Source organism: Mus musculus, chromosome 10, assembly GCF_000001635.26.
Source record: "Mus musculus strain C57BL/6J chromosome 10, GRCm38.p6 C57BL/6J".
NCBI classification, from domain to species: Eukaryota; Metazoa; Chordata; class Mammalia; order Rodentia; family Muridae; genus Mus; species Mus musculus.
This window is the reverse complement of record NC_000076.6, coordinates 82,707,861-82,734,250: the sequence shown is the minus strand read 5'-3', so window position 1 is coordinate 82,734,250 and position 26,390 is coordinate 82,707,861. Positions and strand designations below refer to the sequence as shown.

General features: G+C 40.3%; 1 protein-coding gene across 7 annotated transcripts in view; it reads right to left on the bottom strand.

The window, feature by feature from the left end:
- Hcfc2 (host cell factor C2) overlaps positions 1–26,390 on the bottom strand; it is a 96,859-nt gene that overhangs the window by 61,615 nt on the left and 8,854 nt on the right. For all 7 annotated transcript variants that reach the window (NM_001081218.1, XM_030245241.1, XM_030245242.1 and 4 more), the window contains exons 4-11: positions 25,034–25,242; positions 24,203–24,287; positions 22,310–22,416; positions 22,013–22,201; positions 10,465–10,632; positions 9,855–9,907; positions 5,824–5,998; positions 1,575–1,648 (exon numbers count right to left, since the gene is read on the bottom strand). In NM_001081218.1, the coding sequence (NP_001074687.1) occupies positions 1,575–1,648; positions 5,824–5,998; positions 9,855–9,907; positions 10,465–10,632; positions 22,013–22,201; positions 22,310–22,416; positions 24,203–24,287; positions 25,034–25,242 (1,060 nt within the window). The remainder of the gene's footprint in view (positions 1–1,574; positions 1,649–5,823; positions 5,999–9,854; positions 9,908–10,464; positions 10,633–22,012; positions 22,202–22,309; positions 22,417–24,202; positions 24,288–25,033; positions 25,243–26,390) is intronic.

Genomic DNA, 26,390 nt, shown 5'->3' with positions numbered 1-26,390 from the left:
TGAATAGCACTCATTACAAGTTCATAGAAAACAAGTCTGAACAGACTGGGTCAGTGGCCAATGGGAAGGGGATGCCCATTGAACTGAGAGTGTAACAGGTACCAGGCACCAGGAACTTGCTGCTATCTATCAATCTGGGTACAGTGAGCATGCTTCCCATCAGTGACAGGTTTAAATGCCAGCTGTCCTGTAGAACACTGTCAGAGACCCTCAGAAAGTGTAACCCCTTTAGAGAAATGCTACTATCTACTCATAAAGGAACAGGTAGAAAACTCCATCCCTCTAGATTCAAAACAAACAAGCAGAGATCAGTGATTTTTGTATCTGAAATACCTGTGCTTCTCCAAACCTAAAAGGAGAAAAAAAGTTCAAAACTAAAATGCAATTTGAATATACTTCAATATATACTAACTCGGGGAGTAGATTAAACTTCTTTACATTTCTTTGCTCTGCTTTACAAACAGACTTTAATTTAAGCTACTTTCTGGGGTGAGCCACTGTCTTTTTATGAACAACACGCTGCTTGCAGAAGCTCAAAACAAGTGTGCACTTCAGTTACTTCTGTCATAAATGTACAAGAGCACGTGCACACGCTTTTAGTGTAGGTGGTCACACAGCACAAAATGAACTGATTACAAGAGTCTTTAACGGCTAGGGAGCTGCTTTAAAAGGTCATTTGCTAAAGCTGTAACAACCTTCAGCAAGGTTTAAGGAAGGCACCTGACTCCAGCTGAAATTACAAACACAACTGGGGCTGATGAATCACAAACAGATTCAGAAGAAACATCTTTCCATTTAATAATCCTTCCCTGAGGAGAGTCTACAAACACAGACTATCATTCTGGAAAGGTGAACACCGATGAAGAAAGATATATGATTAAAATTCTCAAAATGAAAAAACTATAGACAATTTTGAATGACTCTAAAAGGTAAGCAATTAATCAATAAAATTATCACAGCAACAAAGTAAAATGACTATTTTTTAAAACCCTACAAATAGTATGTCTTTATGATCCTCATAAGCAGGCAATCCTGGAGTATCTGTGAGGAACTCCGCAAGCATTTAAGTTTGGTGATACACAAGCCCATTATGGCCTCCATAGAACAAGTCAGTGTCAGACTTCTGAGCTCGCTGTGCACGGACATCAATCTGCTATTGCAAAGCTCTGCTGTGCTGCTACACAAGCATTTCTGTTCCATGACAAATCCCATCTTTTAACCATTAATGTAACTTCACTAATAGACATGCGTATGTTCATTTAAACATATATAAAATAGAGAAAGCATGGAGAAGAATGTCAAAATTATCTGTGGTCTCACATCCCAGAAATAGCAATTGAAAGTACGTTGTGAGCTGATACACTGAGAATATGAACATGGGTATTAAGTACATTTTTACATCAAAACTGGGTCCACAAAATGTACATTATTATTATTGTATCATCTTTTTCACTAAATATATTATGAAATTTCCTACTTCTCTGACTGCTTCTAAATTTATATCAGTTCCTTACTACACGAAACCTGAGACCATTTTCATTTAAACACACATCACCACCATGTCATAAACTTACAGAAAATGGCGTTGCTGCAGCATGCACCTCTACACGGCTGATCTTAGTTGCAGGCAGAGCACATATTTCATCAACTGAAAACCAAACCACCAGTTAACTATTAAATAATCACTCAGACATACTAAAACAGTTAAGAAACATACAGAGTATTAAATGACACCAAACTTGTAAACATATCTGTGTTATGTGTATTTTATCATGATTAAAGGGACCCAAAAAACTGGGGAGCTAGGGAAATCTCTCAGTTAGTTCAATCCCAGAAGCCATATAAAACACCTGGGCATGGTGCCCAGTGCTGGGGAGGCAGAGAAAAGCAGATCACTGAGGCTTCTTGGTCAGACGGGTTAGCTAAACTGGCAAGCTCCATGTAAAAATTAGAGACCCGATCTCAAGCAACAGGGTGTACAGTTACTGAGGGAGACACATAAGGTGTCTCTGGCCTTCACATGCACACACAATCATATCTGTGGGTACAAGAGTGCATGAACTCACACATGTGAGTGCATACACACACACACACACACACACCACCACCACCACCACCACCACCACCAACAATAACCTGAGAAAAATAGAGCAATCAGAAATGAATAACCATTCAAACTAATGCCAACGCTTCTTCCTAAGGCTTTGGTGACGAGCTACAGTGAAAGAGAGGATGCTTACAACGATGAAACCCAGTTCCTAGTACAAGGCAGTAAGTTGTTACAACCTTAGAAACCAATCAACTCCAAGGACTGTTAATCCTCTGCACTAATCCTTCCTAAGGAACAAGTTTGCTGAGCCTACTCAGAGTAGAGGAGATATGTTGTATCCTAGTGTGTGTTGATCTAAACACTTAGCACAAAGGAGCAAAGAATATACTGGGATGGGGATGTAGCTAAGTGTAGCATAACAATGACCCTGGGTTCAGTTCCTAACATAACAAGCAAAAAACACTTGTTTAATTTGAGGCTAACAAGAGGTGTATAGTTGGGTGCAAAATTACGCACCTATAATCTCAGCACTCAGGAGGCTGAGGCAGGGGGACCTCAAGTTAGGAGATCAGACTAGGCTACATGGTGAGATTTAGTTCACAAAAGATAAAAGTCAAAGGGAGGAAAAAGGACAGACTATTCTACATATCTAACTGCTTCATGATCTTCTCCACAGTGCAGTGCAATCCCTGTCTACACGGGTTAACTGTGAGGATTCACGAGCATCAGTGGATCACAGCACAGTGTGGGAAACGTCTTCCAAACCTTTAGATTTGGTACTACATGTTGCTAGTGAGGTCTCGGCTTTAACAAACGGGCTTTTACCCCATTTGTACTGGATGGATCAGTTTTAATGGTCTGCTGGGCTACCGTAGTCTGCATACTGGAAATGGTACTGGAGAGCCAAGGTTCAGGAATTACTGTCCTTAAGTCCAGGCAACCACTTAGTACACTACATGTGCTAAGCACGAGGCCCTGAGTTTAAAGCCTGGTGCTTTCTGATTAATCTCTGGGTATAAGATGTTAGAGTAGGTGCACTGGACCTAGCATGAATGTGTAACATCTTGGCTCCTCTTCCATACTAAATACTGACATTACTTGCTACTACACTAGAGATCAAATGCTTTGACACTAATTTATGGTGTGTCTGTATGGAGGGGGTGGTAATCTGGCATGAATTTCTTCACTGTTATGCTTTCTCCTGTTCTAAATGTCTTTATGATGTTGTCCATTTTCTGTCTTCTCTTCCACTGTGGAAGATAAACAGTGGTGCCCACACATTTCTGTTTAAAGCCTGTCTCTTCCTATGAATTATATTCACTCATCTGACAACAAAGCAGACCTTCTATCAGGCAGTGTGTTTGTTTCTACGATGCTGAGAGAAAACAGGCAGGGTTCATGCCTCACCAACTTCTTCATCTGGTAAAATACAAAGAGTTGCAAACTGTGATGCCTACTCTAAAGAAAGAGACTAAAATAACAGCAGGCAAACAAACAAACAAAAAAAAAACCCACTTCTCTTTTACTAAGCTAAGGGCCCCTTTCTCACTCTCCTCAGTGACATTTTCTACCTGGTGTTCTTACACAGTTCTTCCCTCTCCCACCACACCCTAAGCTGCAAACACCAGTCACTGCTCAGTCACCAGTCAGTCAAGCATGGATGGCCTGGGCACGGACTGCCTGTTGGGAATCTGCTCTTGTGGAACTTACATTTCAGATGACTTCTACATTTGTACTTACAGACAAATACTGCTTTCTGGACTCCATATCTAGATATTAAAGTATAGAGTATTTCAATTAAGTTCAAAGTTCTTCCTAGTGTGTTCTCACTCCTCTATTTCCATTTTGATGAAGCTCGGTGTCCATTGTGATGTCCAACTAAAAATGGTCTTACATGACTCACCTTTCTCTCATAACCAGCCAGCTGCAGAGCTTAATGAAGATACCTTTATATTATACTAAAGGCATATTAAGAGCCTCTTCACTGGCTTTCCCCCTACTCTATCTTACCCACTGTGTTATCTTTACACATCTGCCTGAGAATCTTGAAAGAACTTCTAACCAGTCTTTCAATTATTTCCTCACCATCCCTCCGTCTGGTAAAGCCGGAGGGTTCTCTCAAGGAGAACACACATGCAGTCATAACATTCCTTCACTGCTGGAGGCACACAGGGCAGTTCTTACAGTCTGCAAAGAATGTCACATTGCTGGTGACCTGAGACTGAAGAGCCAGGCCCTGACAGTGTTTATGGTGTGTCAGCACTGTGGTACAAACTCTGGCTTTACCATCTGCTTAGAACCAATTTTATCGAAAAATTGGAAGGCTCAAGCTCAAATTTGTTTTCAGCATATAAACTTCTTTGTACAGCAGAAAATTACAAATAAAAAATTTTAAACTGGAAGTTCAGAATCAAGCTTATCTATTATGTCAAGAAAGCCAGTAACCGTGTTGGGTATAACAAGCCATGCTGTAATCCCAGCACTCGGAAGGGCCAAGCACAAGAACCACTAGGAGCTTGAAACCAGGTAGCATGGGAAACATCTGAGTTCTAAGCCAGCCTGGGAGAATAATGTGAGTCAGTCTCAAAAAAGTAAAATCCAACCAAACAGAACGGAGAATCTTGCATCAGTAATGAAAAGAGAAAAACATACAACATAATGTTCCACAGTATTTTTATCTACTGTAGATGCAAAATGGAAATAAAACAATGTTTATCCTGTTATATTTAAAAACAATGTTTACTCTTTATATTTGAATCCCTGAGACAGATTTAAAACAGCTATTGCAAAGTCTTAAAATTAAAAAGCTACTTTCTATTCCAAGTATATGCCAGAATTGATAAAATAATTGCTGATGGTGAAATAATCACAAACAATGCTTGATAAGTGTCTCAGTGGCATCTGAATACAGCCAGGCATGGTGAATTACAACAGTTTCTAGGCTCAGACAGGTGGACTGCCACAGGTTTAGATTGGCCTAGGCTACAATAGTGAGTTCCAGGTTAGCAAGGGCTACAAAGTATAATCCTGTTCAAAAAAACAAAAATAAGAAATAAAACAAAATACAACAGAATAGTCAAATTTAAAAAAATCACCAAATCGTGAGCTGTCTTATGAATGCTGTTCCCATAACCGAATTTCCTTAATTCATATACTTGCTACACTGCTATTTACTAAATGATAACTATTTATCTCAGCATTTTAGAAATAGCAATTAAGATAAACAAATAACCTCATATAGCTAAAAAGTGACCAGAAAATGAGCACAGGGACAGTCACACTAACTACACTGGCCAACCTCAATGTCACCAAACATTCTCTGGACTAAAATTTCATATTTACAACGTGTGAACTTGTTAGCTATGTTCACTCTGAGGAAAATTATCAAAAACATGTAACGTAAGTACTTGCCTTTAATATAAACACTCAAGAGGCAGAGGCAGATGGGTGTCTGTTAGTTCCAGTACAGCCAAGAGTACATAGTAAGACATAGACACACACAGACACACACACACACAGACACACACACACACACACACAAGCTGGATGATGGCTGCCCATATCCTTAATGGCAGCACTTGGGAGGCAGAAGCAGGGCAATCTCCAAGTTCAAGGCCAGGGCAGAACAGAGAAACCCTGTCATGAAAAATCACACACACACATACACTCCCCACCAAAACCAGTGTAAACAGTATAATGTCTACTTTTCAGTAACTCTGGAGTTCCCTACCCAGGCTATAAAGCTTTGATCTGATTTCAAACGTAACCCTAACCTTCATTCTTGCGCAGCATGTCCGTCACCCAGCTGCTGTTATTGGAAGTGTTGGGTGCCAATGGTGAATGCAGAGCGGCACTCGAGTCAACTGCTCTCGAGTCAGGCTTGCTTCTCAGTGAAGTTCCTCTCACAGCCGTGTGTTCAGTTTTTGTACTGTTTACTGTATCACTAACCTACAGGAAATAAAACAGTTCATCATAGCAGGAGATGAAAGTGACACAGAAGTACACACATAAAAGGAAAACATTTATAAGCACATTCGGGAAGGCAAGTTTACCAACAGGGAGTGGTGGTGCACACCTGGGAGCCCAGTCATTTGAGAGCTAGCGCAGGAATCTCCAGTGCTCTAGGCCAGCCTAGGCTATAAGTAAGATTCACAAAACAACAACAGAAACTAAAACTTACTAAAACATAAAACATTTAAAATTATCTCACTAATTTCTATAGAATCACTCTTTAAATCCAGCAGTTTTAGGAGAATTTTCCACTTACTCTCCATGCTCTGAAGACTGTAGTTGTAGTTTAGCATGTTTAGTTTTTAACATGGTGGCTAGTATTACAAAGAAATACTCAGTGAGGCCATGAAAACCACTCCATTTAATGTTTTTATTACAATGTGTTAACTGTGTGTATGTGTACGGGTGGGCACTTGTATTCAGAGGACAACCCTGTGCAGTGAGTTTTCTCCTGCTTTTTACGTGGGCTCAGGAATGAACTCTGGCGGTCTGGCTTAAGTTCCTGGCTCACGGAACCACTGTGTAAGCCCCTATGTGAGTTTTAAAAAACAGACACAGAGGGAAAAGATCAGATGACTCTTAAAAGAAAAATGTCAGTAAAGGAATTATTCTGTATGAATGAATTTTATATATAAAGACTTAATATACTAATACCAGTCTTATTTACTATTGAAAATTTGGTCAGAAATCTTCTTAATGCTAAGTCTGGCTGTATAGACATTTTATTCTGGTTAGTTGGGAGGCTGAGGCAGAGGAGATTGGGACAGGGAGAGCAGAAGAGATGGGGATTTTATTAGTGACATTTAATTTACCTTCCTAAACATAATATAATGAACACATTTAAACTTTATGGCAGTTCAATTTATTAACAACAACATTATCCATTGTATAGCCATGCAACCATAAAGATGGCCTGCCTTCCTTCAAACACTCCAATGTTGCTGTTGTTTTATTCGTGTGTGTGTGTGTGTGTGTGTGTGTGTGTTCACTGAACCATTTTGCTGGCCTCTAGATATCTGATTTCTTTTTAAATTGCTGCTTGAGTTTTAAAAAAACCTTACATGAATTTTGGCTCATAAGGAAAGAGTTAGGATGGGGTTTCCAGCAATGTGTGGACTGGCCCTGAACTACTTCTGCCATTTTGTCCACATATTTATGTGAGGTGGCATTCTTGGCAACTATAATCATAAAATCAAAACAGCCATTAATCTTCAAAAACATTGAAGATGTTCTAAATCCTCCAGTATTAAGTATTCACCCAAGACTTAGACATGTAAAAATTAACAAGGGATAACCATTTCATCAGCATGAAAATTTGCTTTTATATATATATGTTTGGTTTTTCAAGACAGGGTTTCTCTGTACAGCCCTGGCTGTCCTGGCACTAATTCTGTAGACCAGGCTGGCCTCGAACTCAGAAATCCTCCTGCCCCTGCCTCCTGAGTGCTGGGATTAAAGGTGTGCGCCACCACCGCTTGGCTGCTTTTATATTTAATGTATGCATTCCAAATAATTATTTTTAAAGCAATTTCTCAGGTTAGGGAGATGACTCATTTGATAAAATACTTTTAGCACAAATATAAGAACCTGCGTTCAGGGGCCCAGGATCCAAACAAAATTTCATGTGAAAAAGATCTATGAGGTGGAAGAGTGTGCAGAGAGTAGAGACAGGAGGATGGATCCCTAGGGCTTGCTGGCCAGTCAGTATAGCTGAATTTACAAGACTCAGGTTCAGACAGCCTGTCTTAAAACTCAGTAGAGAATGACTGGGAAGTCACCTGACGCCAGCCTCCACCTTCCATGTGTACACAAGTTTACTTGCATATACACACCACACATTTCTCTAGAAACTATTATTAGCAGGTATTTCATTTGTATACTTCTTTTATATTAGATATTGGAGTGTGCACATTTTTCTTAGGCAAAAAAGGGGAGGCTGTGTGTTGAACAGGCTTAGGAGGCCCTGAACTAGAGCATGAAGAAAGGCTCCAGAAGACAGAAAAAGAAAAAAGAAATGGCTGGAATCTGAATATAAATTAATTATAAGAAAGAAAAATATAATGAAAAAGGGAGGCAACTAATGGAAGGAAAAGCTAAGTTGCATGTGAAGGAACATACTGACAACATACTACATGGCACGATACAAGCATCAAGTCCAACTCAACTATAAAGGTTCAAGGCTGGAGGAGAGGGGACATGGAAGAGAGAGATCACCAAGTCGTCACCTTCTGTTATTTTTCCTGTGTGTGTGAATGTGTTTGTGCATGTGAACATGTCTGTACATGTGTATGGAGAAGAGAAAGCCTTGGGCTGTTCTTCCTCAAGAAGGCTGTCCTGTGTTTTTTCAGACAGGGACTCCCTGGCCTAGAATTTGCCAAGGAGGTTTGGCTGGCCGGCCTAAGACTGCTCCTGCCTCTGCTTCCCAGGACGCTTGCCTCCCGAGGACAGGGTTACAAGCACTCCCCACTGCCCAGTTTCCTCATCTTCTCAGTGAAGAGAAGGGATCAAAAGCTAGAAAGTAAAGACTTGGCTAAATAAGGATTTTATTTATTGTTATTGTTCTTCTGCTTGGTTTTTTGAGACAGGGTCTCACTATGCAGCCCTTGCTGGCCTGGAACTTACTATGTAGACCAAGCTGGCCTTGAACTCACAGAGATCCACCTGCCTACGCTTCCTGAATGCTGAGATTAAAGGTGTTGGTACCACATTCAACTATGACTTCATTTAGGAGGGCACTGTTAAGATACTAAAAGAAAGCTAAAATAATTTAAAGGAGTCATTTTTTAGCAAGATCCAAGAACAGGAAGGGACAACAGTACCTTATGGTATACACAGTTTATGGTACACGTACATGTGTGTACACACGTGCACGCACACCCCCCCATATAATATCCACAACACCTTTATAGACATAATATACATATAGTTTGTCTACTGAAACAGACAACTCCCAAGCTGAATTAACAGAGCGTGTACGGCCTCCTTCCTGCACACTACGGTGTGTTCTCACCCTCCTCATCCTCAGTCATGCTCACAATAGGAACACAGCTCAGCCCTTTCCATGGGAAGGGTCCACTGCTTTCAACAGCAGTTTACCAGAGAAAATATACAAATACTTACCATGACTACTTCATAAAGAACAAGTAAACTCACAGTTGTTCAGTTTAGCTACTGATATTCTTTGTAAATGAAATATATAGTACACCATGAAAATATACTTAAATCATATTTTATAGATTCAGAATTAATGTACGTGTGACATCTAGTAATGTTACAATATAAACATATGAAAATGCACTTTGGTCCAGACAGGGTTCTGCTTAGTTCAGGTTGGCTCTGAACAGTAAAGCTAAGGCTGGCCTTGACTTTCTGAACGCTCTGGCTCCAGCTCTCCAATGCTGGGAATACAGACATGCACCACCACGCCTGGCTCTTAAGTATCAATTGGATACAACAGCATCCAATGCTATATGCGATGAAACCAGGCTTCTCTTCATAACAAGAGAATGCACTTCAGGCTTCTGACATAATAATCCTGTGGAACTCTTTTCCCTTTTATTTCTGTGGGGCTAGAGAGTGAATCCAGGGTCTCACATATGCTACCAAGCACTCTAACCCTGAGCTTCGCCCCAGCCCAGCCCTGGGAGAACAGAGCTGCCTGGACATCTCAGAGATGATTCGCATAGAAAGCCAGGAGTAATCACTTATTTAGAGTAATACACAGAAAAATCTCAATAAAAACGGGGACTAGAGCCGTAAATCCTCATTTGTCATCACAGATGCTTCAACTTACACTGTTATGAAGGGTGCTATTACTGCCTTGTCTGTGAGGGTCCATCCTGCCTCCTGTAGGAATGAGAAAGTTCACACTGATGCGCTCTTAATTAGCATTCATAAAATATGTTGTAAATATACATGTTAAAGATTAAAATATCATCTTTACTCAAGTTTAGCCGATTTCTTAATACTTTACTTAATAGTTGCTGAAATCCTTCCTGAAGACTATAACAAATTTAATTATTTTCCAAGGGTCTGTTCAGTTAAAAACACTTAAAAAAACAGTAAAATATTTCTGAAAGCTAATTAAAAACATTTCTGGAACTCAAGTACTATCAATTTTAAAACAGCGTCAAAATGAACTCTATGTTCCTTTCTGAGTTCTACCACAGCAACAGTAAAGCAGCCGAGATTCAGAGCTGAGGTTGAGGGGTTGGCTTACCAGGTATGTACCAGGACAGGTTACCAGGTTACCAGGTATGTACCAGGACAGGTTACCAGGTATGTACCAGGACAGGTTAAATCCCCGCATCGTCCTGACCCGAGCATGACCACAACATGGCTTTCTGGGTTTTTAAGAAGCACACGAGCAGACATGCATTCCTCAAGCATGACACTTATTTTACCTAGCACACTTGGCGCTGCTGAAGAGTCAGACGATGTAGCTTGGTACGTCAGGTCAGTATTCAACTGCAAAAGATAGCCCTCAACCGTCGGCACTTCATCCCACTTGACATGGAAAGAGTTGGTAGTAGCTTTGATTAACTGCACTTGTGATGGTGCTGGAGGTTTCTCTAAAGAAAAATAGCCATATAATCCTTTAGTTTCAAATGCATCGATAATTTGCCAATAGTTCTGGTGTACTGAAGCTTTGAGATCTCCAGTGATGAGCACTGCACTGCTTACTGAATATACTTAAATGAAGCCAGAGTCAGTGAGAGCACAGTACTGTGTAGTTCTGATCTTATTCAGGTTATCATAAAAATAAACCATCCAATACCAAACTACTTAAGTAATGAGACTCAGCATGAAAATGTTTAATCCCAGAATCCTGAAGGTCTATCCTGAACGTGACGATCCCGCCTAAAAGGCCGAGGGCTGTAACCGAGTATTACAGAACTACTGCTTTGCTATTTTACCTTTAGAAACTTTAATTTTTTAAATTTAAAGAACTGAGTTTCAACAAACAGCATACATGCTAGAAATACTGCTGTTAGGAAAAATGACTTGGATATATTTTGGAAAAATATAGAGTTTTAATACCCCTTTAGCAAAATCAGTATTACCCAAAGCATATAACCTTGGTATAAAATATTGCTAACATTTCCACAACAAGTAACAGATCTTTAAGATCTAAGATTACATATACAATATCTTTGGTCCTATCTTCTATGTATACTTAGGGTGTGAGTGAGCCTCATAACTGAGAGAAATTATGTTCCCAGCTTCCAATAGTTAGCTAAGAAAATTCATCTTTGTGATTTACAGTCTACAAGCCTGTAGCTCAGCAGGCCCATTATCTTCTTTATTTTAAAATATTATCTTTTAAAAATATTTTAATCATTATTTTATGTTTTTAGGTGTTTTGCCTTTATGTATACCTGTGCATCATGTGCATGCCTGCTACACACAGTACAGAAGAAGGTGTCAGGTCCCTGGAACTGGAGTTACAGATGTTGTGAGGTGCCATGTAGCCCTCTGGAAGGGCTGCTTGCACTCTTAACTGCTAAGTCACCCATCCCTCCAGCCTCAAATCTATCTTTTTACTGAGGAGCAGCAATATACCCACAATAGGCCAGAGCCAGTCCAAGCCTGTTTCCTGAACAAGTCTGCTGAAATACAGCAGGACTCATTTGTTAATGTATTTTGCCTAGGGTTACTTTCATACTTCAAGGTGAATTAGGGGACCCATATGGCCTGAAATATTTACTATATGGCCTAGTAACTTCAACAAATCCCATAAAAATTCCTCCAACATCCCATTAATAAACTAAGCTATTTTTATTTGTCAAAGTATGGCAACTCAGACTTGAATAAAAGCAAACATTTGGAGAGATTTAGGAAGCAGACCAAACACATATGAAGAGAGAAGATATGGAGAGAATTTTGAAAAATATAAGTCCTAAAATACAATTTTCTAAAGGTTTAATTATTTTATATATGTGAGTACTCTGTCTTCAATCACACCAGAAGAGGGCATAGGATCTCATTACAGATGGCTGTGAGCCACCATGTGGTTGCTGGGAATTTAACTCAGGACCTCTGGAAGGGCAGTCAGTGTTCTTAACCCCTGAGACATCTCTCCAGCCCCCCTGAAATAAATTTCTATGAAACTAAACAACCTGAGTTTCCAGACTGAAAGGGCCCAGTTAGTCCTCAGCACAGCAGATTACATCAGATCTGCAGTGCTGAGGAGATGGCTAGAGAAGCCCTGAGTTACTTCCCACACAGTCATCAGGTGAGTCCCAGCCATGTGTAGCTCCCATTCCAGGGGATGAGATGCCTCTGGCTTCAGGCACCTGCACTCACTTGCACATACTAAAATTAAGACCACACACCTACAAATAATTCAAAATAATAAAAATAAAACCTTCCTTAACAAGCAATCATGCACCAAAGAGAGAATGGTGGCGCATACCTAAGGCAGGGGGATTGCAATGTGAGGTCTCTTGGGCTATAATGGAAGACTCAGTATAAAGAAACTAACAGAAACAAGCCGCCAGCATCATAAGATTTAAAAATTGCAGGAACTGAAAAAAAAAGAAATTTAAAAAGCTCCTCGAGACAGGAGAGTGAAAAGGTCATCATGCTGAAAAGAACCAAAACTGGGGCTGGAGGGCTGGCTCAGGGGTTAAGAGCACTGTTCTTCCAGAGGACCCAGGTTCAATTCCCAGCACTAACCTGGCAGCTCACAACTGTCTGTAACTCCAGTTCCAGGAGATCTGACACCCTCACATAGACATATATACAGGCAAAACACTAACGCACATGAAAAAAAAAAAAAAAAAAAAAGGAACCAAATCTGAAACCTGGAAAACGCTAGAGGAAAATATAGGGAAGATACCTCAAGTCATAGGTAAGGACTTGTAAAATAGGAGTCCAGTCACTCAGGAAATAAGGCAATTATCAACATATGGGACTGCATGAAGTTAATTTCTGCAGAGGAAAGTGTTAATTGAGTAAAGAGGTTGCCTACAGAGCAGGAGAAAGCATTTGTCATCTGTAATGGATAGTTATCTAGAAAATACAAAGAACTTAAAAAACTAATAGTAAGAAAACAAACAACCCAATTTAAAAATGAGCTGAGCAGCAGAGAATTTTCAAAAGAGGAGATATAATGGCTAATAAATACCTTAAAATGTGTTTGACATCCTTGGTGATCAGGGAAATGCAAATGAAAATACTGTGATCCTGTCTTATCACTGTCAGAAAGGGTCTCATTGAAAACAGCAACACACCCCCATTTCTGTCTGGCCTGGAGCTGATCCTCTGCAAAGGGGCTCCATACCCAAATAGCGCAGGAGAGAGCGAGCCTGCCAGGAGTGCAGACAAGCCTGTGAGTGCAGGTAAAACCAGCACTGCTGCTCAGAGGAACCTCATGGAAACCTCAGGACCCAGGAACCTAGGAGCTGCCTGGGACAGGAGCCTTCTGGTTTCTATCTGCGCAGAAGCTGATCCAGTGCCATAGCACTACATACATCAATACCGCCAGGAGAGAGCTGGTCTCCCAGGAGAGCCAACACACCTGCAAGCACAGGTAAGACCATCACTTCTCTTCAAACTCCTGGCACAAGAGGGACCCTCCCAGAACCATCAGGACACAGAAATCAAGGAACAGCTGGGGACAGGGTACTTCTGATTACTGTCTGCACCCCAGAGTTGACCCTGTACTACAGCTCTTCATACCCAAATTCCTCCAGGACAGAACTGGTCTCCCAGGAGTACTGACACAGAGGCTTGCAGGAGGGACAAGTCACAGTCAGAGACAGCAAGACCATCGAACACCAGAGATAACCAGGTGGCGAAAGGCAAGGGCAAGAACATAAGCAATAGAAACCAAGGCTACTTGGCATCATCAGAACCCAGTTCTTCTACTCAGTGAGCCCTGGGTACCCCAATACACCAGAAAAGCAAGACTCTGATTTAAAATCAGATCTCATGATGATGATAGAGGACTATAAGAAGGTCATAAATACTCCCTTAAAGAAATACAAGAGAATACCGGTTTATACAAAATTACAGGAAAACACTATTAAACAGGTAAAGGAATTGAACAAAACCATCTAGGATCTAAAAAAAAAGAAATCAAAAAGGGAGACAAACCTGGAGATAGCCTAGAAAAGAGAACAGGAGTCATAGACGCGAGCATCACCAACAGAATATAAGAGATAGAAGAGAGAATCTCAGGTGCAGAATTTACCATAGAAAACATTGACACAGCAGTCAAAGAAAATGCAAAATGCAAAAAGCTCCTAACCCAAAACATCCAGGAAATCCAGGACACGATGAGAAGACCAAACCTAAGGTAATAGGTATAGAAGAGAGTGAAGATTCCCAACTTAAAGGACCAGTAAATATCTTCAACAAAATTACAGAAGAGAACTTCCCTAACCTAAAGAAAGAGATGCTCATAAACATACAGGGAGCCTACAGAACACCAAATAGACTGGACCAGGAAAGAAATTCCTCCCGTCACATAATAGTCAAAACACCAAATGCACAAAACAAAGAAAGAATATTAAAAGCATTAAGGGAAAAAGATCAAGTAACATATAAAGGCAGACCTATCAGAATTACACCAGACTTCTCACCAGAGACTAAAAGCTAGAAGATCCTGGGCAAATCTCATATAGACTCTCAGAGAACACAAATGCCAGCCCAGACTACTATACCCAGCAAAACTCTCAATTACTATAGATGGAGAAACCAAGATATTCCATGACAAAACCAGATTTATACACTATCTTTCCACAAATCCAGCACTACAGAGGATAATAGATGGAAAACATCAACACAAGGAGGGAAACTACACCCTAGAAAAAGCAAGAAAGTAATCTTCTTACGACAAACCCAAAAGAAGATAGCCACATAAACATATAAATAACACCAAAAATAACAGGAAGCAACAATCACTATTCCTTAATATCTCTTAACATTAATAGACTTAATTCCCCAATAAAAAGACATATACTAATAGACTGTATACGGAAACAGGACATAGCATTTTGCTGCATACAGGAAATGTACCTCACTGTCAAAGACAAACACTACCTCAGAGTAAAGGGCTGGAAAACAATTCTCCAAGAAAATGATCCTAAGAAACGAGCTGGAGTAGCCTTTTTAATATTGAATAAAATCAATTTTCAAACAAAAGTCATCAAAAAAGATAAGGGAAGGACACTTCAGACTCATCAAAGAAAAAAAATCTACCAAGAATAATTCTCAATTCTGAACATCTATGCTCCAAATGCAAGGACACACACATTAATAAAAGAAACTTTACTAAAACTCAAAGCACATATTGCACCTCACACAATAATAAAGTGGGAGACTTCCACACCCAACTCTCATCAATGGATAGATCATGGAAACACAAACTAAACAGAGACACAGTAAAACTAACAGAAGTTATGGACCAAATGGATTTAACAGACATCTATAGAACATTTCATCCTAAATCAAAAGAATGTACCGTCTTCTCAGAAACCTCATGGTTCCTTTTCCAAAACTGAGCATATAATCAGTCACAAATCAGACCTCAGCAGATGTAAGAAGACTGAAACAATCTCATGCATCCTATCAGATCACTATGGATTTAGGCTGGTCTTCAACAGTCAAAAAAACAACAGAAAGCCCCCACACACATGGAAGCTGAACAATGCTCTACTCAATGATAACTTGGTCATGGAAGAAATAAAGAAATTAAAAACTTTTTAGAATTTAATGAAAATGAAGGCACAATAAACATACCCTAACTTATGGGACACAATGAAAGCAGTCCTAAGAGGAAAACTCATAGCTCCGAGTGCCTCCAAAAAGAAACTGGAGAGAGCATACACTAGCAGCTTAACAGTCTACCAGAAAGATCTAGAACAAAAAGCAGCAAATATACCTAAGAGGAGTAGAGGGCAGATAAAAATCAAACTCAGGGCTGAAATCAACCAAGTAGAAACAAAAAGAACTATACAAAGAATCAACAAAACCAGGAGCTGGTTCTTGGAGAAAATCATCAAGATAGATAAACCCTTAGCCAGACTAACCAGAGGGCACAGAGACAGTATCCAAATTAACAAAATCAGAAATGAAGAGGGAGATATACCAAGAAATTGAGGAAATTAAAAAATCATCAGATCCTACTACAAAAGCCTATACTTAGCACAACTGGAAAACCTGGATGAAGTGGACAATTTTCTAGACAGATATCAAATACCAAAGTTAAATCAGGATCAGATAAACCATCTAAACAGTCCCATAACCCCTAAAGAAATAGAAACAGTCATTAAAAGTCTCTCAACCAAAATACAGCCCAGGACCAGATGGGTTTAGTGCAGAATTCTATCAGACCTTCAAAGAAGACCTAATACTAATACTCTTCAAACTATTCCACAAAATAGAAACAGAAGGAACACTACCCAATTTGTTCTATGAAGCCACAGTTATGCTGATACCAAAACCTCACAAAGACCCAACAAAGAAAGTGAACTTCAGACCAATTTTTCTTATGAATGTCGATGCAAAAATACAAAGTAAAATTCTTGCAAACCAGATTCAAGAACACATCAAAACAATCATTCACCATGATCAAGTAGGCTTAATCCTAGGGATATAGGGATGATTCAATATACGGGAATTCATCAATGTAATCCATTACATACACAACTCAAAGAAAAAAATCACATGATCATCTCATTAGATGCTAAAAAGCATTTGACAAAATTCAACATTCCTTCATGTTAAATGTGTTAGAAAGATCAGGAACTCAAGGCCCATACCTAAACATAGTAAAATCAATATACAGCAAACCAGTAGCCAACATCAAACATCAAACTAAATGGAGAGAAACTTGAAGCAATCCCACTAAATCAGGAACTAGACAAGGCTGCCCACTATCTACCTATCTATTCAATATAGTACCTGAAGTCCTAGCCAGAGCAATTAGACAGCAAAAGAAGGTCAAGGGGATAGAAATTGGAAAGGAAGAAGTCAAAACATCACTATTTGCAGATGATATTATAGTATACTTAAGTAACCCCAAAAACTCCACCAGAGAACTCCTACAGATGATAAACAACTTCAGCAAAGTGGCCAGATATAAAATTAACTCAAACAAATCAGTAGCTTTCCTATACTCAAAGGATAAACAGGCTGAGAATGAAGTTAGGGAAACGACACCCTTCCCAATAGTCACAAACAGTATAAAGTACCTTGGTTTGACTTTAGTCAAACAAGTGAAAGATCTGTATGACAAGAATGTCAAGTCTCTGAAGAAAGAAATCAAGACCTCAGAAGATGGAAAGATCTCCCATGCTTGTGGATTGATGATATTAATATAGTAAAAACGGCCATCTTGCTGAAAGCAATCTACAGATTCAATGCAATCCCCATCAAAATTCCAACTCAATTCTTCAGAGTTAGAGCAAGTCTCAAATTCATTTGGAATAACAAAACAAAAACAAAAACAAAACAAAACAAACAAACAAAAAAACCCCACAAAAAAACCCAGAATAGCAAAAACTATTCTCAACAATAAAAGAACTTCTGGGGGAATCACCATCCCTGACCTCAAGCTGTACTACAAAGCAATTGTGTTAAAAACTACTTGGTATTGGTTCAGTGACAGGCAAGTAGATCAATGAAATAGAATTGAAGACCCAGAAATGAACGCAAACACCTATGGTCACTTGATCTTTGACAAAGAAGCTAAAACCATCCAGTGGAAAAAAGACAGAATTTTCAACAAATGGTGCTGGTTCAACTGGCAGTTAACATGTAGAAAAATCCCAATTGATCCATTCTTACTTCCCTGTACAAAGCTCAAGTCCAAGTAGATTAAGGACTTCCACATAAAACCAGATACGCTAAACCTAACAGAAGAGAAAGTGGGGAAAAGCCTAGAACACATGGGCACAGGAGGAAAGTTCCTGAACAGAACTCCAATGGTTTATGCTCTAAGATCAAGAATTGACAAATGGGACCTCATAAAATTGCAAAGCTTCTATAAGGCAAAGGACATTGTCAATAGGACAAAACAGCAACCAACACATTAGGAAAAATCTTTACCAATCCTACATCTGATAGAGGGCTAATATCCAATATATACAAAGAACTCAAGAAGTTAGACTCCAGAGAACCCAATAACCCTAAAGGGAACAGAGCTAAACAGAGAATTCTCAACTGAGGAAACTTGAAGGACTGAGAAGCACCTAAAGAAATGTTCAACATCCTTAATCATCAGGGAAATGCAAATCAAAACTACTCTGAGATTCTACCTCACACCAGGCAGAATGGCTAAGATCAAAAACTCAGGTGACAGCAGATGCTGGCAAGGATGTGGAGAAAGAGGAACACTCCTCCATTGCTGGTGGGATTGCAAACTGGTACAACCACTCTGAAAATCAGTTTGGTAGTTCCTCAGAAAACTGGACATAGTTATACCTGAGGACCTAGCTCTACCACTCCTGGGCATATACCCAGAATATGCTCCAACATGTAATAAGGACACATGTTCCACTATGTTCATAGCAGCCTTATTTATAATAGCCAGAAGCTGAAAATAACCCAGATCTTCCTCAATAGATGAATGGATACAGAAAATGTGGTACATTTACACAATGGAGTACTACTCAGCTATTAGAAAGATGAATTCATGAAGTTCTTAGAAAATATCATCCTGAGGTAACTCAATCACAAAAGAACACATATGTACTCACTGATAAGTGGATATTGGCTCAAAAGCTCGGAATACCCAAAACAGAATTCACAGACCACATCAATCTCAAGAAGGAAGAGCAAAGTGTGCGTGCTTTGGTCCTTCTTACAAAGGAGAACAAAATATTCACAGGAACTAATATGGAGACAAAGTACAGAGCAGAGACTGAAGGAAAGGCCATCCAGAGTCTGCTCCACCTGGGAATCCATCCCATATATAGTCACCAAACTCAGACACTATTGTGGATGACAAGAAGTGCTTGCTGACAGGGGCCTGATATAGCTGTCTCCTGAGAGGCCCTGCCAGAGCCTTAAAAAACCAGAGTTGGATGCTCACAGCCAACCACTGCACTGAGTGCAGGGTCCCCAATGGAGGAGTTAGAGAAAGGACTGAAGGAGCTGAAGGGGTTTGCAATCCCATAGGATGAACAGCAATATCAACCAACCAGACTCCCCAGGGCTCCCAGGGACTAAGCCACCAACCAAGGAGTACATATGGTTCCAGCTGCATATGTAGCAGACGATGGCCTTGTCAGGCATCAATGGGAGGAGAGGGCCTTGGTCCTATGAAGGCTTGATAGACGCTCCAATGTAGGGGAATTGAGGGCGGGGAGGCAGGAGTGGGTGGGTGGGTAGAGAAACAACCTCATAGAGGCAGGAGAAAGGGGATAGGATATGGGGTTTCCAGAAGTAGGGGGAACCGGGTAAGGAGATAACACTTGAAACGTAAATAAATTAAAATTAAAAAAAAAAAAAAAAAAGAAAACAGAAAACAGGAACACTGAAGACCTATGGAAAACAAGACTCACTCATGCTGCCCAGAGTGTGAACTGATCCTGCCACTATGGACACCAAAGGGAGACCTCAGAAGCCTGAAGACAGAGCTCCCACTTGACCTCGATCTATCACTCTTGGACATCTATCAAAGGCCTTTACATCCTATTCACACATACTTCCTCATCTATGTCTATGGCTACTCTAGTCGTAATGTCAAGGAAATGCATCAACTAAAGGTCTGGCAACAGGTGAAAGAATGGTATATACACAGAGAAAAACAGAATTACAGTTTGAAAAAAAAAAATAGAGCCAGGCAGTGGTGGCCCACACCGTTAATCCCAGCACTTGGGAGGCAGAGGCAGGTGGATCTCTGAGTTCAAGGCCAGCCTGGTCTACAGAGTGAGTTCCAGGACAGCCAGGGCTACACAGAGAAACTCTTCCCTTCCTCCACCTCCACCCCCCTAAAAAAAAAAATGGATGGAACTGGCAACTATAAATGAGGTGGGAAGGCTTAGGAAGATGAACACATGTCCCCTCCTGCGGGTCTCAGCCTTTGACCTCTGTAGTACTATTGGGACCTGAGTACTATAAGGTCCCTACAGTACTACACAACTGCTCAGTCTGTATAAGGTCACTTGTATGATGTTTTCGGAGCTGACCATTTTGTGTTGGATAAACAGCTGGTGTGCTCTAGTCCTTAGGGAAGGTTATTTCTCCCACACCTAAGGCTCAGGGAGCACTGCAGAAGAGGGGACAGAAAGACTGTAAGAGCCAGAGGACAGGGACTTTCCTGAGACTGTGTCTCCCAGCAATGTCAGAGGCTATCCCCACAGTCTCACCCTCATGACTGCATAAAGATGAGCTGAGCACTGGCAACAACAGACATGCAAAGACAAGTAGACAAGGCAAAGACCACAAGGCCTCAACCCTACATGCAACATCAGATGTTTAAATGGATAGTGGTGTCTAAAGCCTTTAATAAAAAAAATAATAGTTACAGATCCAGTGGAGTGTTTCTTAACCCTTGAAAAGCACCGATCTCTCAAGTGGAGAACAAAAACATATTTTTCATAGAGAAAAATTCATACGTACTCATTTTTTCTTATAATTTTTTCAGCTGAAGGTTATCTTTGTATTATCCACGTTCAGGATAGCTAGTTTTATGCCAGCTCAGCACAAGCTAGAGTCATCTGGAAGGTGGGAACCTCAATTGAGGAACTGCCTCCATGAGATCCAGCCACAGGTCATTTTCTCAATTAGTGCTCAATGTAGGAGGGCCCAGCCCATTGTGGGGGTGCTAGATCTATAAAAAAGCAGGCTGGACAATCCACAGGGAAGCAAGCCAGGAAGTAGCATCCTTCCACAGCCTCTGCATCAGCTCCTGATCTTCAGGTTCCTACCCTGATTTCCTTTAATGGTGAGTCCCAATATTGAAGTGTAAACCAAATAAAGTTTCCTCTCCAAGTTGATTTGGTCATGTTTCATCACAGTAAAAGAAACCCTAACTAGTATAAATAGTAAATTAGTAAATCTCAATTTAAAAGACAAATCAGTAAACTGGATTTTCTGTCTTTCTCTTTGCTAGTGTGCTTTTTTAATGAAAACATTTAGTCTCCAATTTAGTTGTTCTATTCCTTGTTGTTCCCAACATTTTAGTATTCAACTTTTTACATACAAAAGCACTACATAAATCAAGCATTCTGCTTGCGTACCTTAATGCCAACACTGGGGAGGTGGAGAGACACTCAAAAGTTATCACTCGCCATATAATGAGTTCAAGGCCAGCTGGGATACACAAGACTCTATCTCAGAAAAGGCAATAAACCTTCAGAGGGAGGAGAACTAGAGGAAAACACTATGGTGTGTATGGAAATGCCATGATGAGACCCTTCACTCTCTACCTTTCCCCATGGTCTGTGCATTTGCGTCCTCTGCAAGAGCAGAATGAGCTCTTCACAGCCGAGCCATCTTGCCAGCCCCACACAAGGGAACCCTTATTAACTGGAAAAAATTATCCTTTACAGTAAAGTAAAATACTTCTCCCTGAAAAGTACTTTTAAAAAGCTATACTGAGTAACAAAGCTGGTGAGTAGTAGCTGCCTTCTGAAGCCATACAGTGTGCAGTCACAGTATAGTAATAACTACATCTTTGGGCCAGAGCCAGCAGGGACTGAGCGAGGGGGGCCGACCTGAGCAAGCAGAGGTAGTAAATTCAATTCCCAACAACCACATGAAGGCTTACAACCATCTGTACAAAAAAGTTATTAGAAGGAGAGATGGCTCAGTAATTAAGAGTGAGTACTGCCTCAAGGAAAGAGGAGTCAGTAGACTTCCTTGGAGTGGGGAGTAGTTACACATTCCTCACACTCATTTCATGTTCTAAGAAAGAGAAGAAATTATATTCACTTTGCATCATTAGACACAGACACAGTTCCTACAGTTAGAACTTAATTAAGTACTCTTACCTACCAGTATCAAGATACCAAAGGTCCTTGCAGCAGACCTGACTATTTAGTGCTTTTTTGTAGCCATCTCTTCCACTCCAAAAGTATAGTCGAGTGCCAATTGCAACAGCGCAGTGTCCTGCTCTTGGTCTTGGCCTTGAATTTTTTTTATCTTCCTGAGAATCTGATACTAGAGTAGTCCACTCTGCTGTATCTAGAAAGAAAGGAACTTCCATGACTCAGGTACTGCTCTTAAGCAGCAAAATAACAAAAATTACTTTAGTACCAGACATCACGTCAATGGGTCAGTTTCCAGACTCACCGAGGTTTAGGTAAGAAAACGAGCTGGTGCATCTCCACTCACAGTCATGGGGGGAAGTCTCAGGATTTTCACCTTTATGTGGAACCCATCCACCAAAAATGTACATCCTAGACAACAAAAGAAAACCAAAAACTTTAAGTGATTTAATTTTACTTTTTGGATCAGAAATACTAAGAAAGAACTTATATTTATTTGTTGACTTAAACTTCAGAAATACGCAGGCCCTACCATACTATAAATAAGAAAATGGATAAAATGGTTTGTGTGTTTTGTTTTGTTTTTTTTAAAGAATTTACACATCTCAAGTCATGGGTACTTGGAAGCTAAGCAAATAGGAGGATTATTTGAGCCCATGAGTTTAAGGGCACACTGGGAAATGAAACAAAAGCCTGTCACAGCAGCACACGGTGACAAAAGAAAGCTGACAGTTTTATAAAGCTGTAAATTTAAGTGACAAATGTTGAACTCTAACACACCTGAGGCCAGTGCTGTATAACACAGGAAAGCACAAGCACCCAGCTCTCTCTGCTTCTTCACAGCAGACATAGTGGCCTCCCCAAATGATGGACATCCCCTCAAACTGTGAGCAGAGCTGGCTCTTCCTTCCTAAGTTGCTCTTGTCACATCAACAAACAGTGGCTAAAACAGTGGCCAAAAATGGTGACATTGCACATAACTTGGGTCACGGCTATTACTTTAACAACTGTAAGCCGGGTGTGGCTATGAAGTCTGTAGTCCCCAACTGCATGGGAGGCTGTGGTGAAACCATGCTTGAACAGGCCTGGTGGTGCAGGCTTACAATTCAGCCACTCAGGGAGGCTGAGGCAGGAAGATTACAAGTTTGAGGCTTGCCTGGGTAAGTCAATAAAACCTGGTCTTCAAATGAAAAAACAGAAAACAAAAAACAAAAAGTTTGGTAATGCAGCTCTGTGGTAAGACATTTATGAAATATGCGTAAAACTCTCAGTTCAAACTCCGGCACTGTTAAAACAGATAAATAAGCTTAAACTTTCCCCAGCACCTAGAGGTTCTTGTCGGAACACAGTCCAGGAATTGAGCAGTGTGAGAATTGTGAGTGTGTGAGAAAACTCCAAGAAAACCAGAGTCTTGAGACTTGAGTTTCTTCAAAGCACACAACTGTCCTTGGGATGTGTGTTCATGCTCCTTCCAGGCGTAGTGGACACTTTACTTCAGCTGTTGTTATTCATATGCCTGTATGAAAAAATATGTTTTGCCACATGTGTCTTGTCCTTGTGATTGAACACCTTACTCATGTGATCCTGAATAAAGCTGGCTATTGCATGAGAATTTAGTCCACCTGGTTTTTAGACCTTGCTCTCCCAGGCTGACGGTGGCCAATGAGAGAGAATTCTTTTCAAGACATATTTTATTTCATTAGTATGGCTGTTTTGCATGCATGTATGCATATGCATCACATGTGTGCCTTGTGCCTGAGGAAGCCGGCAGAGGCATCTGATTCCCTGGGACTGGAGTTACTACTGGATGTGAACCACCATGTGGCTGCTGGGAATCTAACCACAGAGAGGATAAAGCAGCTTGCTGAAACCTGCTGATGGCCATGACACCCATACGAGGAAAGTCACAGAGAGGAAGCTAAGTGAGCATCAGAGACAGTACTGACAGGTAACGGTGTGCAGGTGAGCATCAGAGACAGTACTGACAGGTAACGGTGTGTGGGTGAGCATCAGAGACAGTACTGACAGGTAACGGTGAGCAGGTGTTTCAGCTCCCACAGACAGATTACTTTTGCACATGGAGGCACTATTAAGTTTGGTAGTCTATTTTTAAGAAAGTAGCATCTTTACTTTTTTTTGTGTGAATCTTTTCAGTTGGTAAAAATAAAAAAAACAAAAGAACAAAGGAAAGCCATACTTGTTTCCTATAACACTGGCTGTATGAAGGCTTCGTGGAAGTGGCACTGTCCCTTTAGTTTCTGGTTTGGACCATGACATAGTTTCTAGAAATAAAAATAAGCAAATCAGGAATTTGACCTAATAACAGCAAATCATCTCAATTTACACACTTAAAAAATAGAACAAGAGAAGTATTTACCAAAATAAAACAAAAATGTTTCAAATCAAAATAAATCAAAAATGTTTCAAATGTTTTAGATGAAACTCATCCGCATCACAAAAAACTTGCCAATCAGAACCTATTTACAGTTGAATTTAACGCTTATATTGGAAAGGTGTGCTCAATGCATCATTCCTTTTGAGTTACAAACAGTATTTCTGATTTTAAAGTTTTAAATAAGAGCACAATTTATACGAGAGACAACAATGAGAAGCACAATCCCCATTGCTCACTTGTAGAATCCCTTCCCTCTGGGTTTCCCACTGGTTAGTGTGTGCTGTGAAAGCCATACTTCTGAAGATAGAGAGGACAACCATACAAACGAGCAACCTAACCAGATACTTCTCTGCGTGACAGAGGGCACTACTGACAATTACAAGGAACAATAAGCACAAAGCTGGACCATTCTAGACAAACCAGAACTTAAGGCGATATTAAAGGTGGAACACTACTACCATAGTTGTAAGAAATTTTGCTCAAAATAATTGACTATGTCTCATCTGTTCCTAAGACTATAAATGCTGACTAAAATCTTAGTGCAATTTGAAGAATATTTAAACAAAAAAATTAAATACATTAAAACTGTTCCTTTACTAATCGTAAGAAATTCCTGAGTCAAATTAAGATTACCTAAATCAAGCTGCCATAGGTCATCCAGACGAGCACCGCACATTCCACCAAAAACATACATCTTAGGACTCGCAGAGTCTTTTTTACAATAGATAATAGCAGTATGGGATTCTCTTGGAGAAGGCACAACGCCTTTGGTGGCTGGGATGCTCCAGCCCACAACACCAGAACCATGCTGTAGCTCCAACTCATAGAAATCATTTAAATACCTAGGATATCACAAAAGAAATTAAAACATTCACATGTTTTATTTGCTTTTTATTTTGATTCATAAATCTAACATATGCCAGCCACATAGTGGTGCACAGCTGTAATCTCAGCCCTCAGGAGTCTGAGGGAGGAAGACCATGGATTCCAGGTCAGTATGAACCACACAAAAACACCCTATCTCAAAACAAACAAACAAACAAACAAAAAACAAAAACAAAAAAAAAGGAAAGAAAAAGAAAAAGGGGCTTAAGAGATGGCTTAGTAGCTAAGAGCTATTACCACTCTGCAGAAGACTCAAGTAGGGTTCTTAGTGCTGACATCTGGTGGCTATAACCACCTGGAAGTCCAGTTACAGAGGATTTGATGCCCCTTTCTTTCCTCTAAAGGCACCTACATGCACACAGTGCAACAAACTCACAAGAAAACACACACACACACAGGGTTTTGAAAAGAAAAATGTCTACCATATGCCTATTGTAAAAAAATTCACATAGTACAAAAAGGCACTAAGCAAGCAAAAGCAAAACTTCCAGATACTCACGTCATACACACTTAGGAACTCTACTACGTCCTGGAGCACTTGCTGTGATTTACTAGTGAAGACACAAAACGTCTGGCCCATACTCTTGTCAATGACAACAGTGGTGGCTTTAAAACACAGTCCCAAACATCTGACATTCTTTCCCTCATGAGATGAGGCTCCTCTCCCCTTTACTTTAGGCTGGTCTGTGACAGCTCTGAACAAGATGTGCCAAGACTGGGTTGTAAAAAGCTAGTATGTTCTCACTATAATACTGCTTGTGGAATTCTCAACCATCATCTAAAAAAGGCCATGTGAGGGTCTAGGTGTGCAGCTCAGGTGGTGGAGAGCGTGGCCAGCAGACAGGAAGCCCTGTGTCCAGTCTTCAGCAACGCACATCCCAAGCACAGTGACACATGCCTATAATCTCAGCAGTCACAAGGTACAACAGGGTGACCAGAAGTTCAAGGTTACTCTTAGCTACATAGTCCAAAGCCAGCCAGGGTTCTATTTGAGATCCTGTCTCCAAAAAAAAAAAAAAAAAAAAAAAAAAAAAAAAAGCCATTTGTAGAGGCTTGTTAGGTGATAGCCCAGTTGAATCTATCCTTCAGTTACCTCAGTTAACTA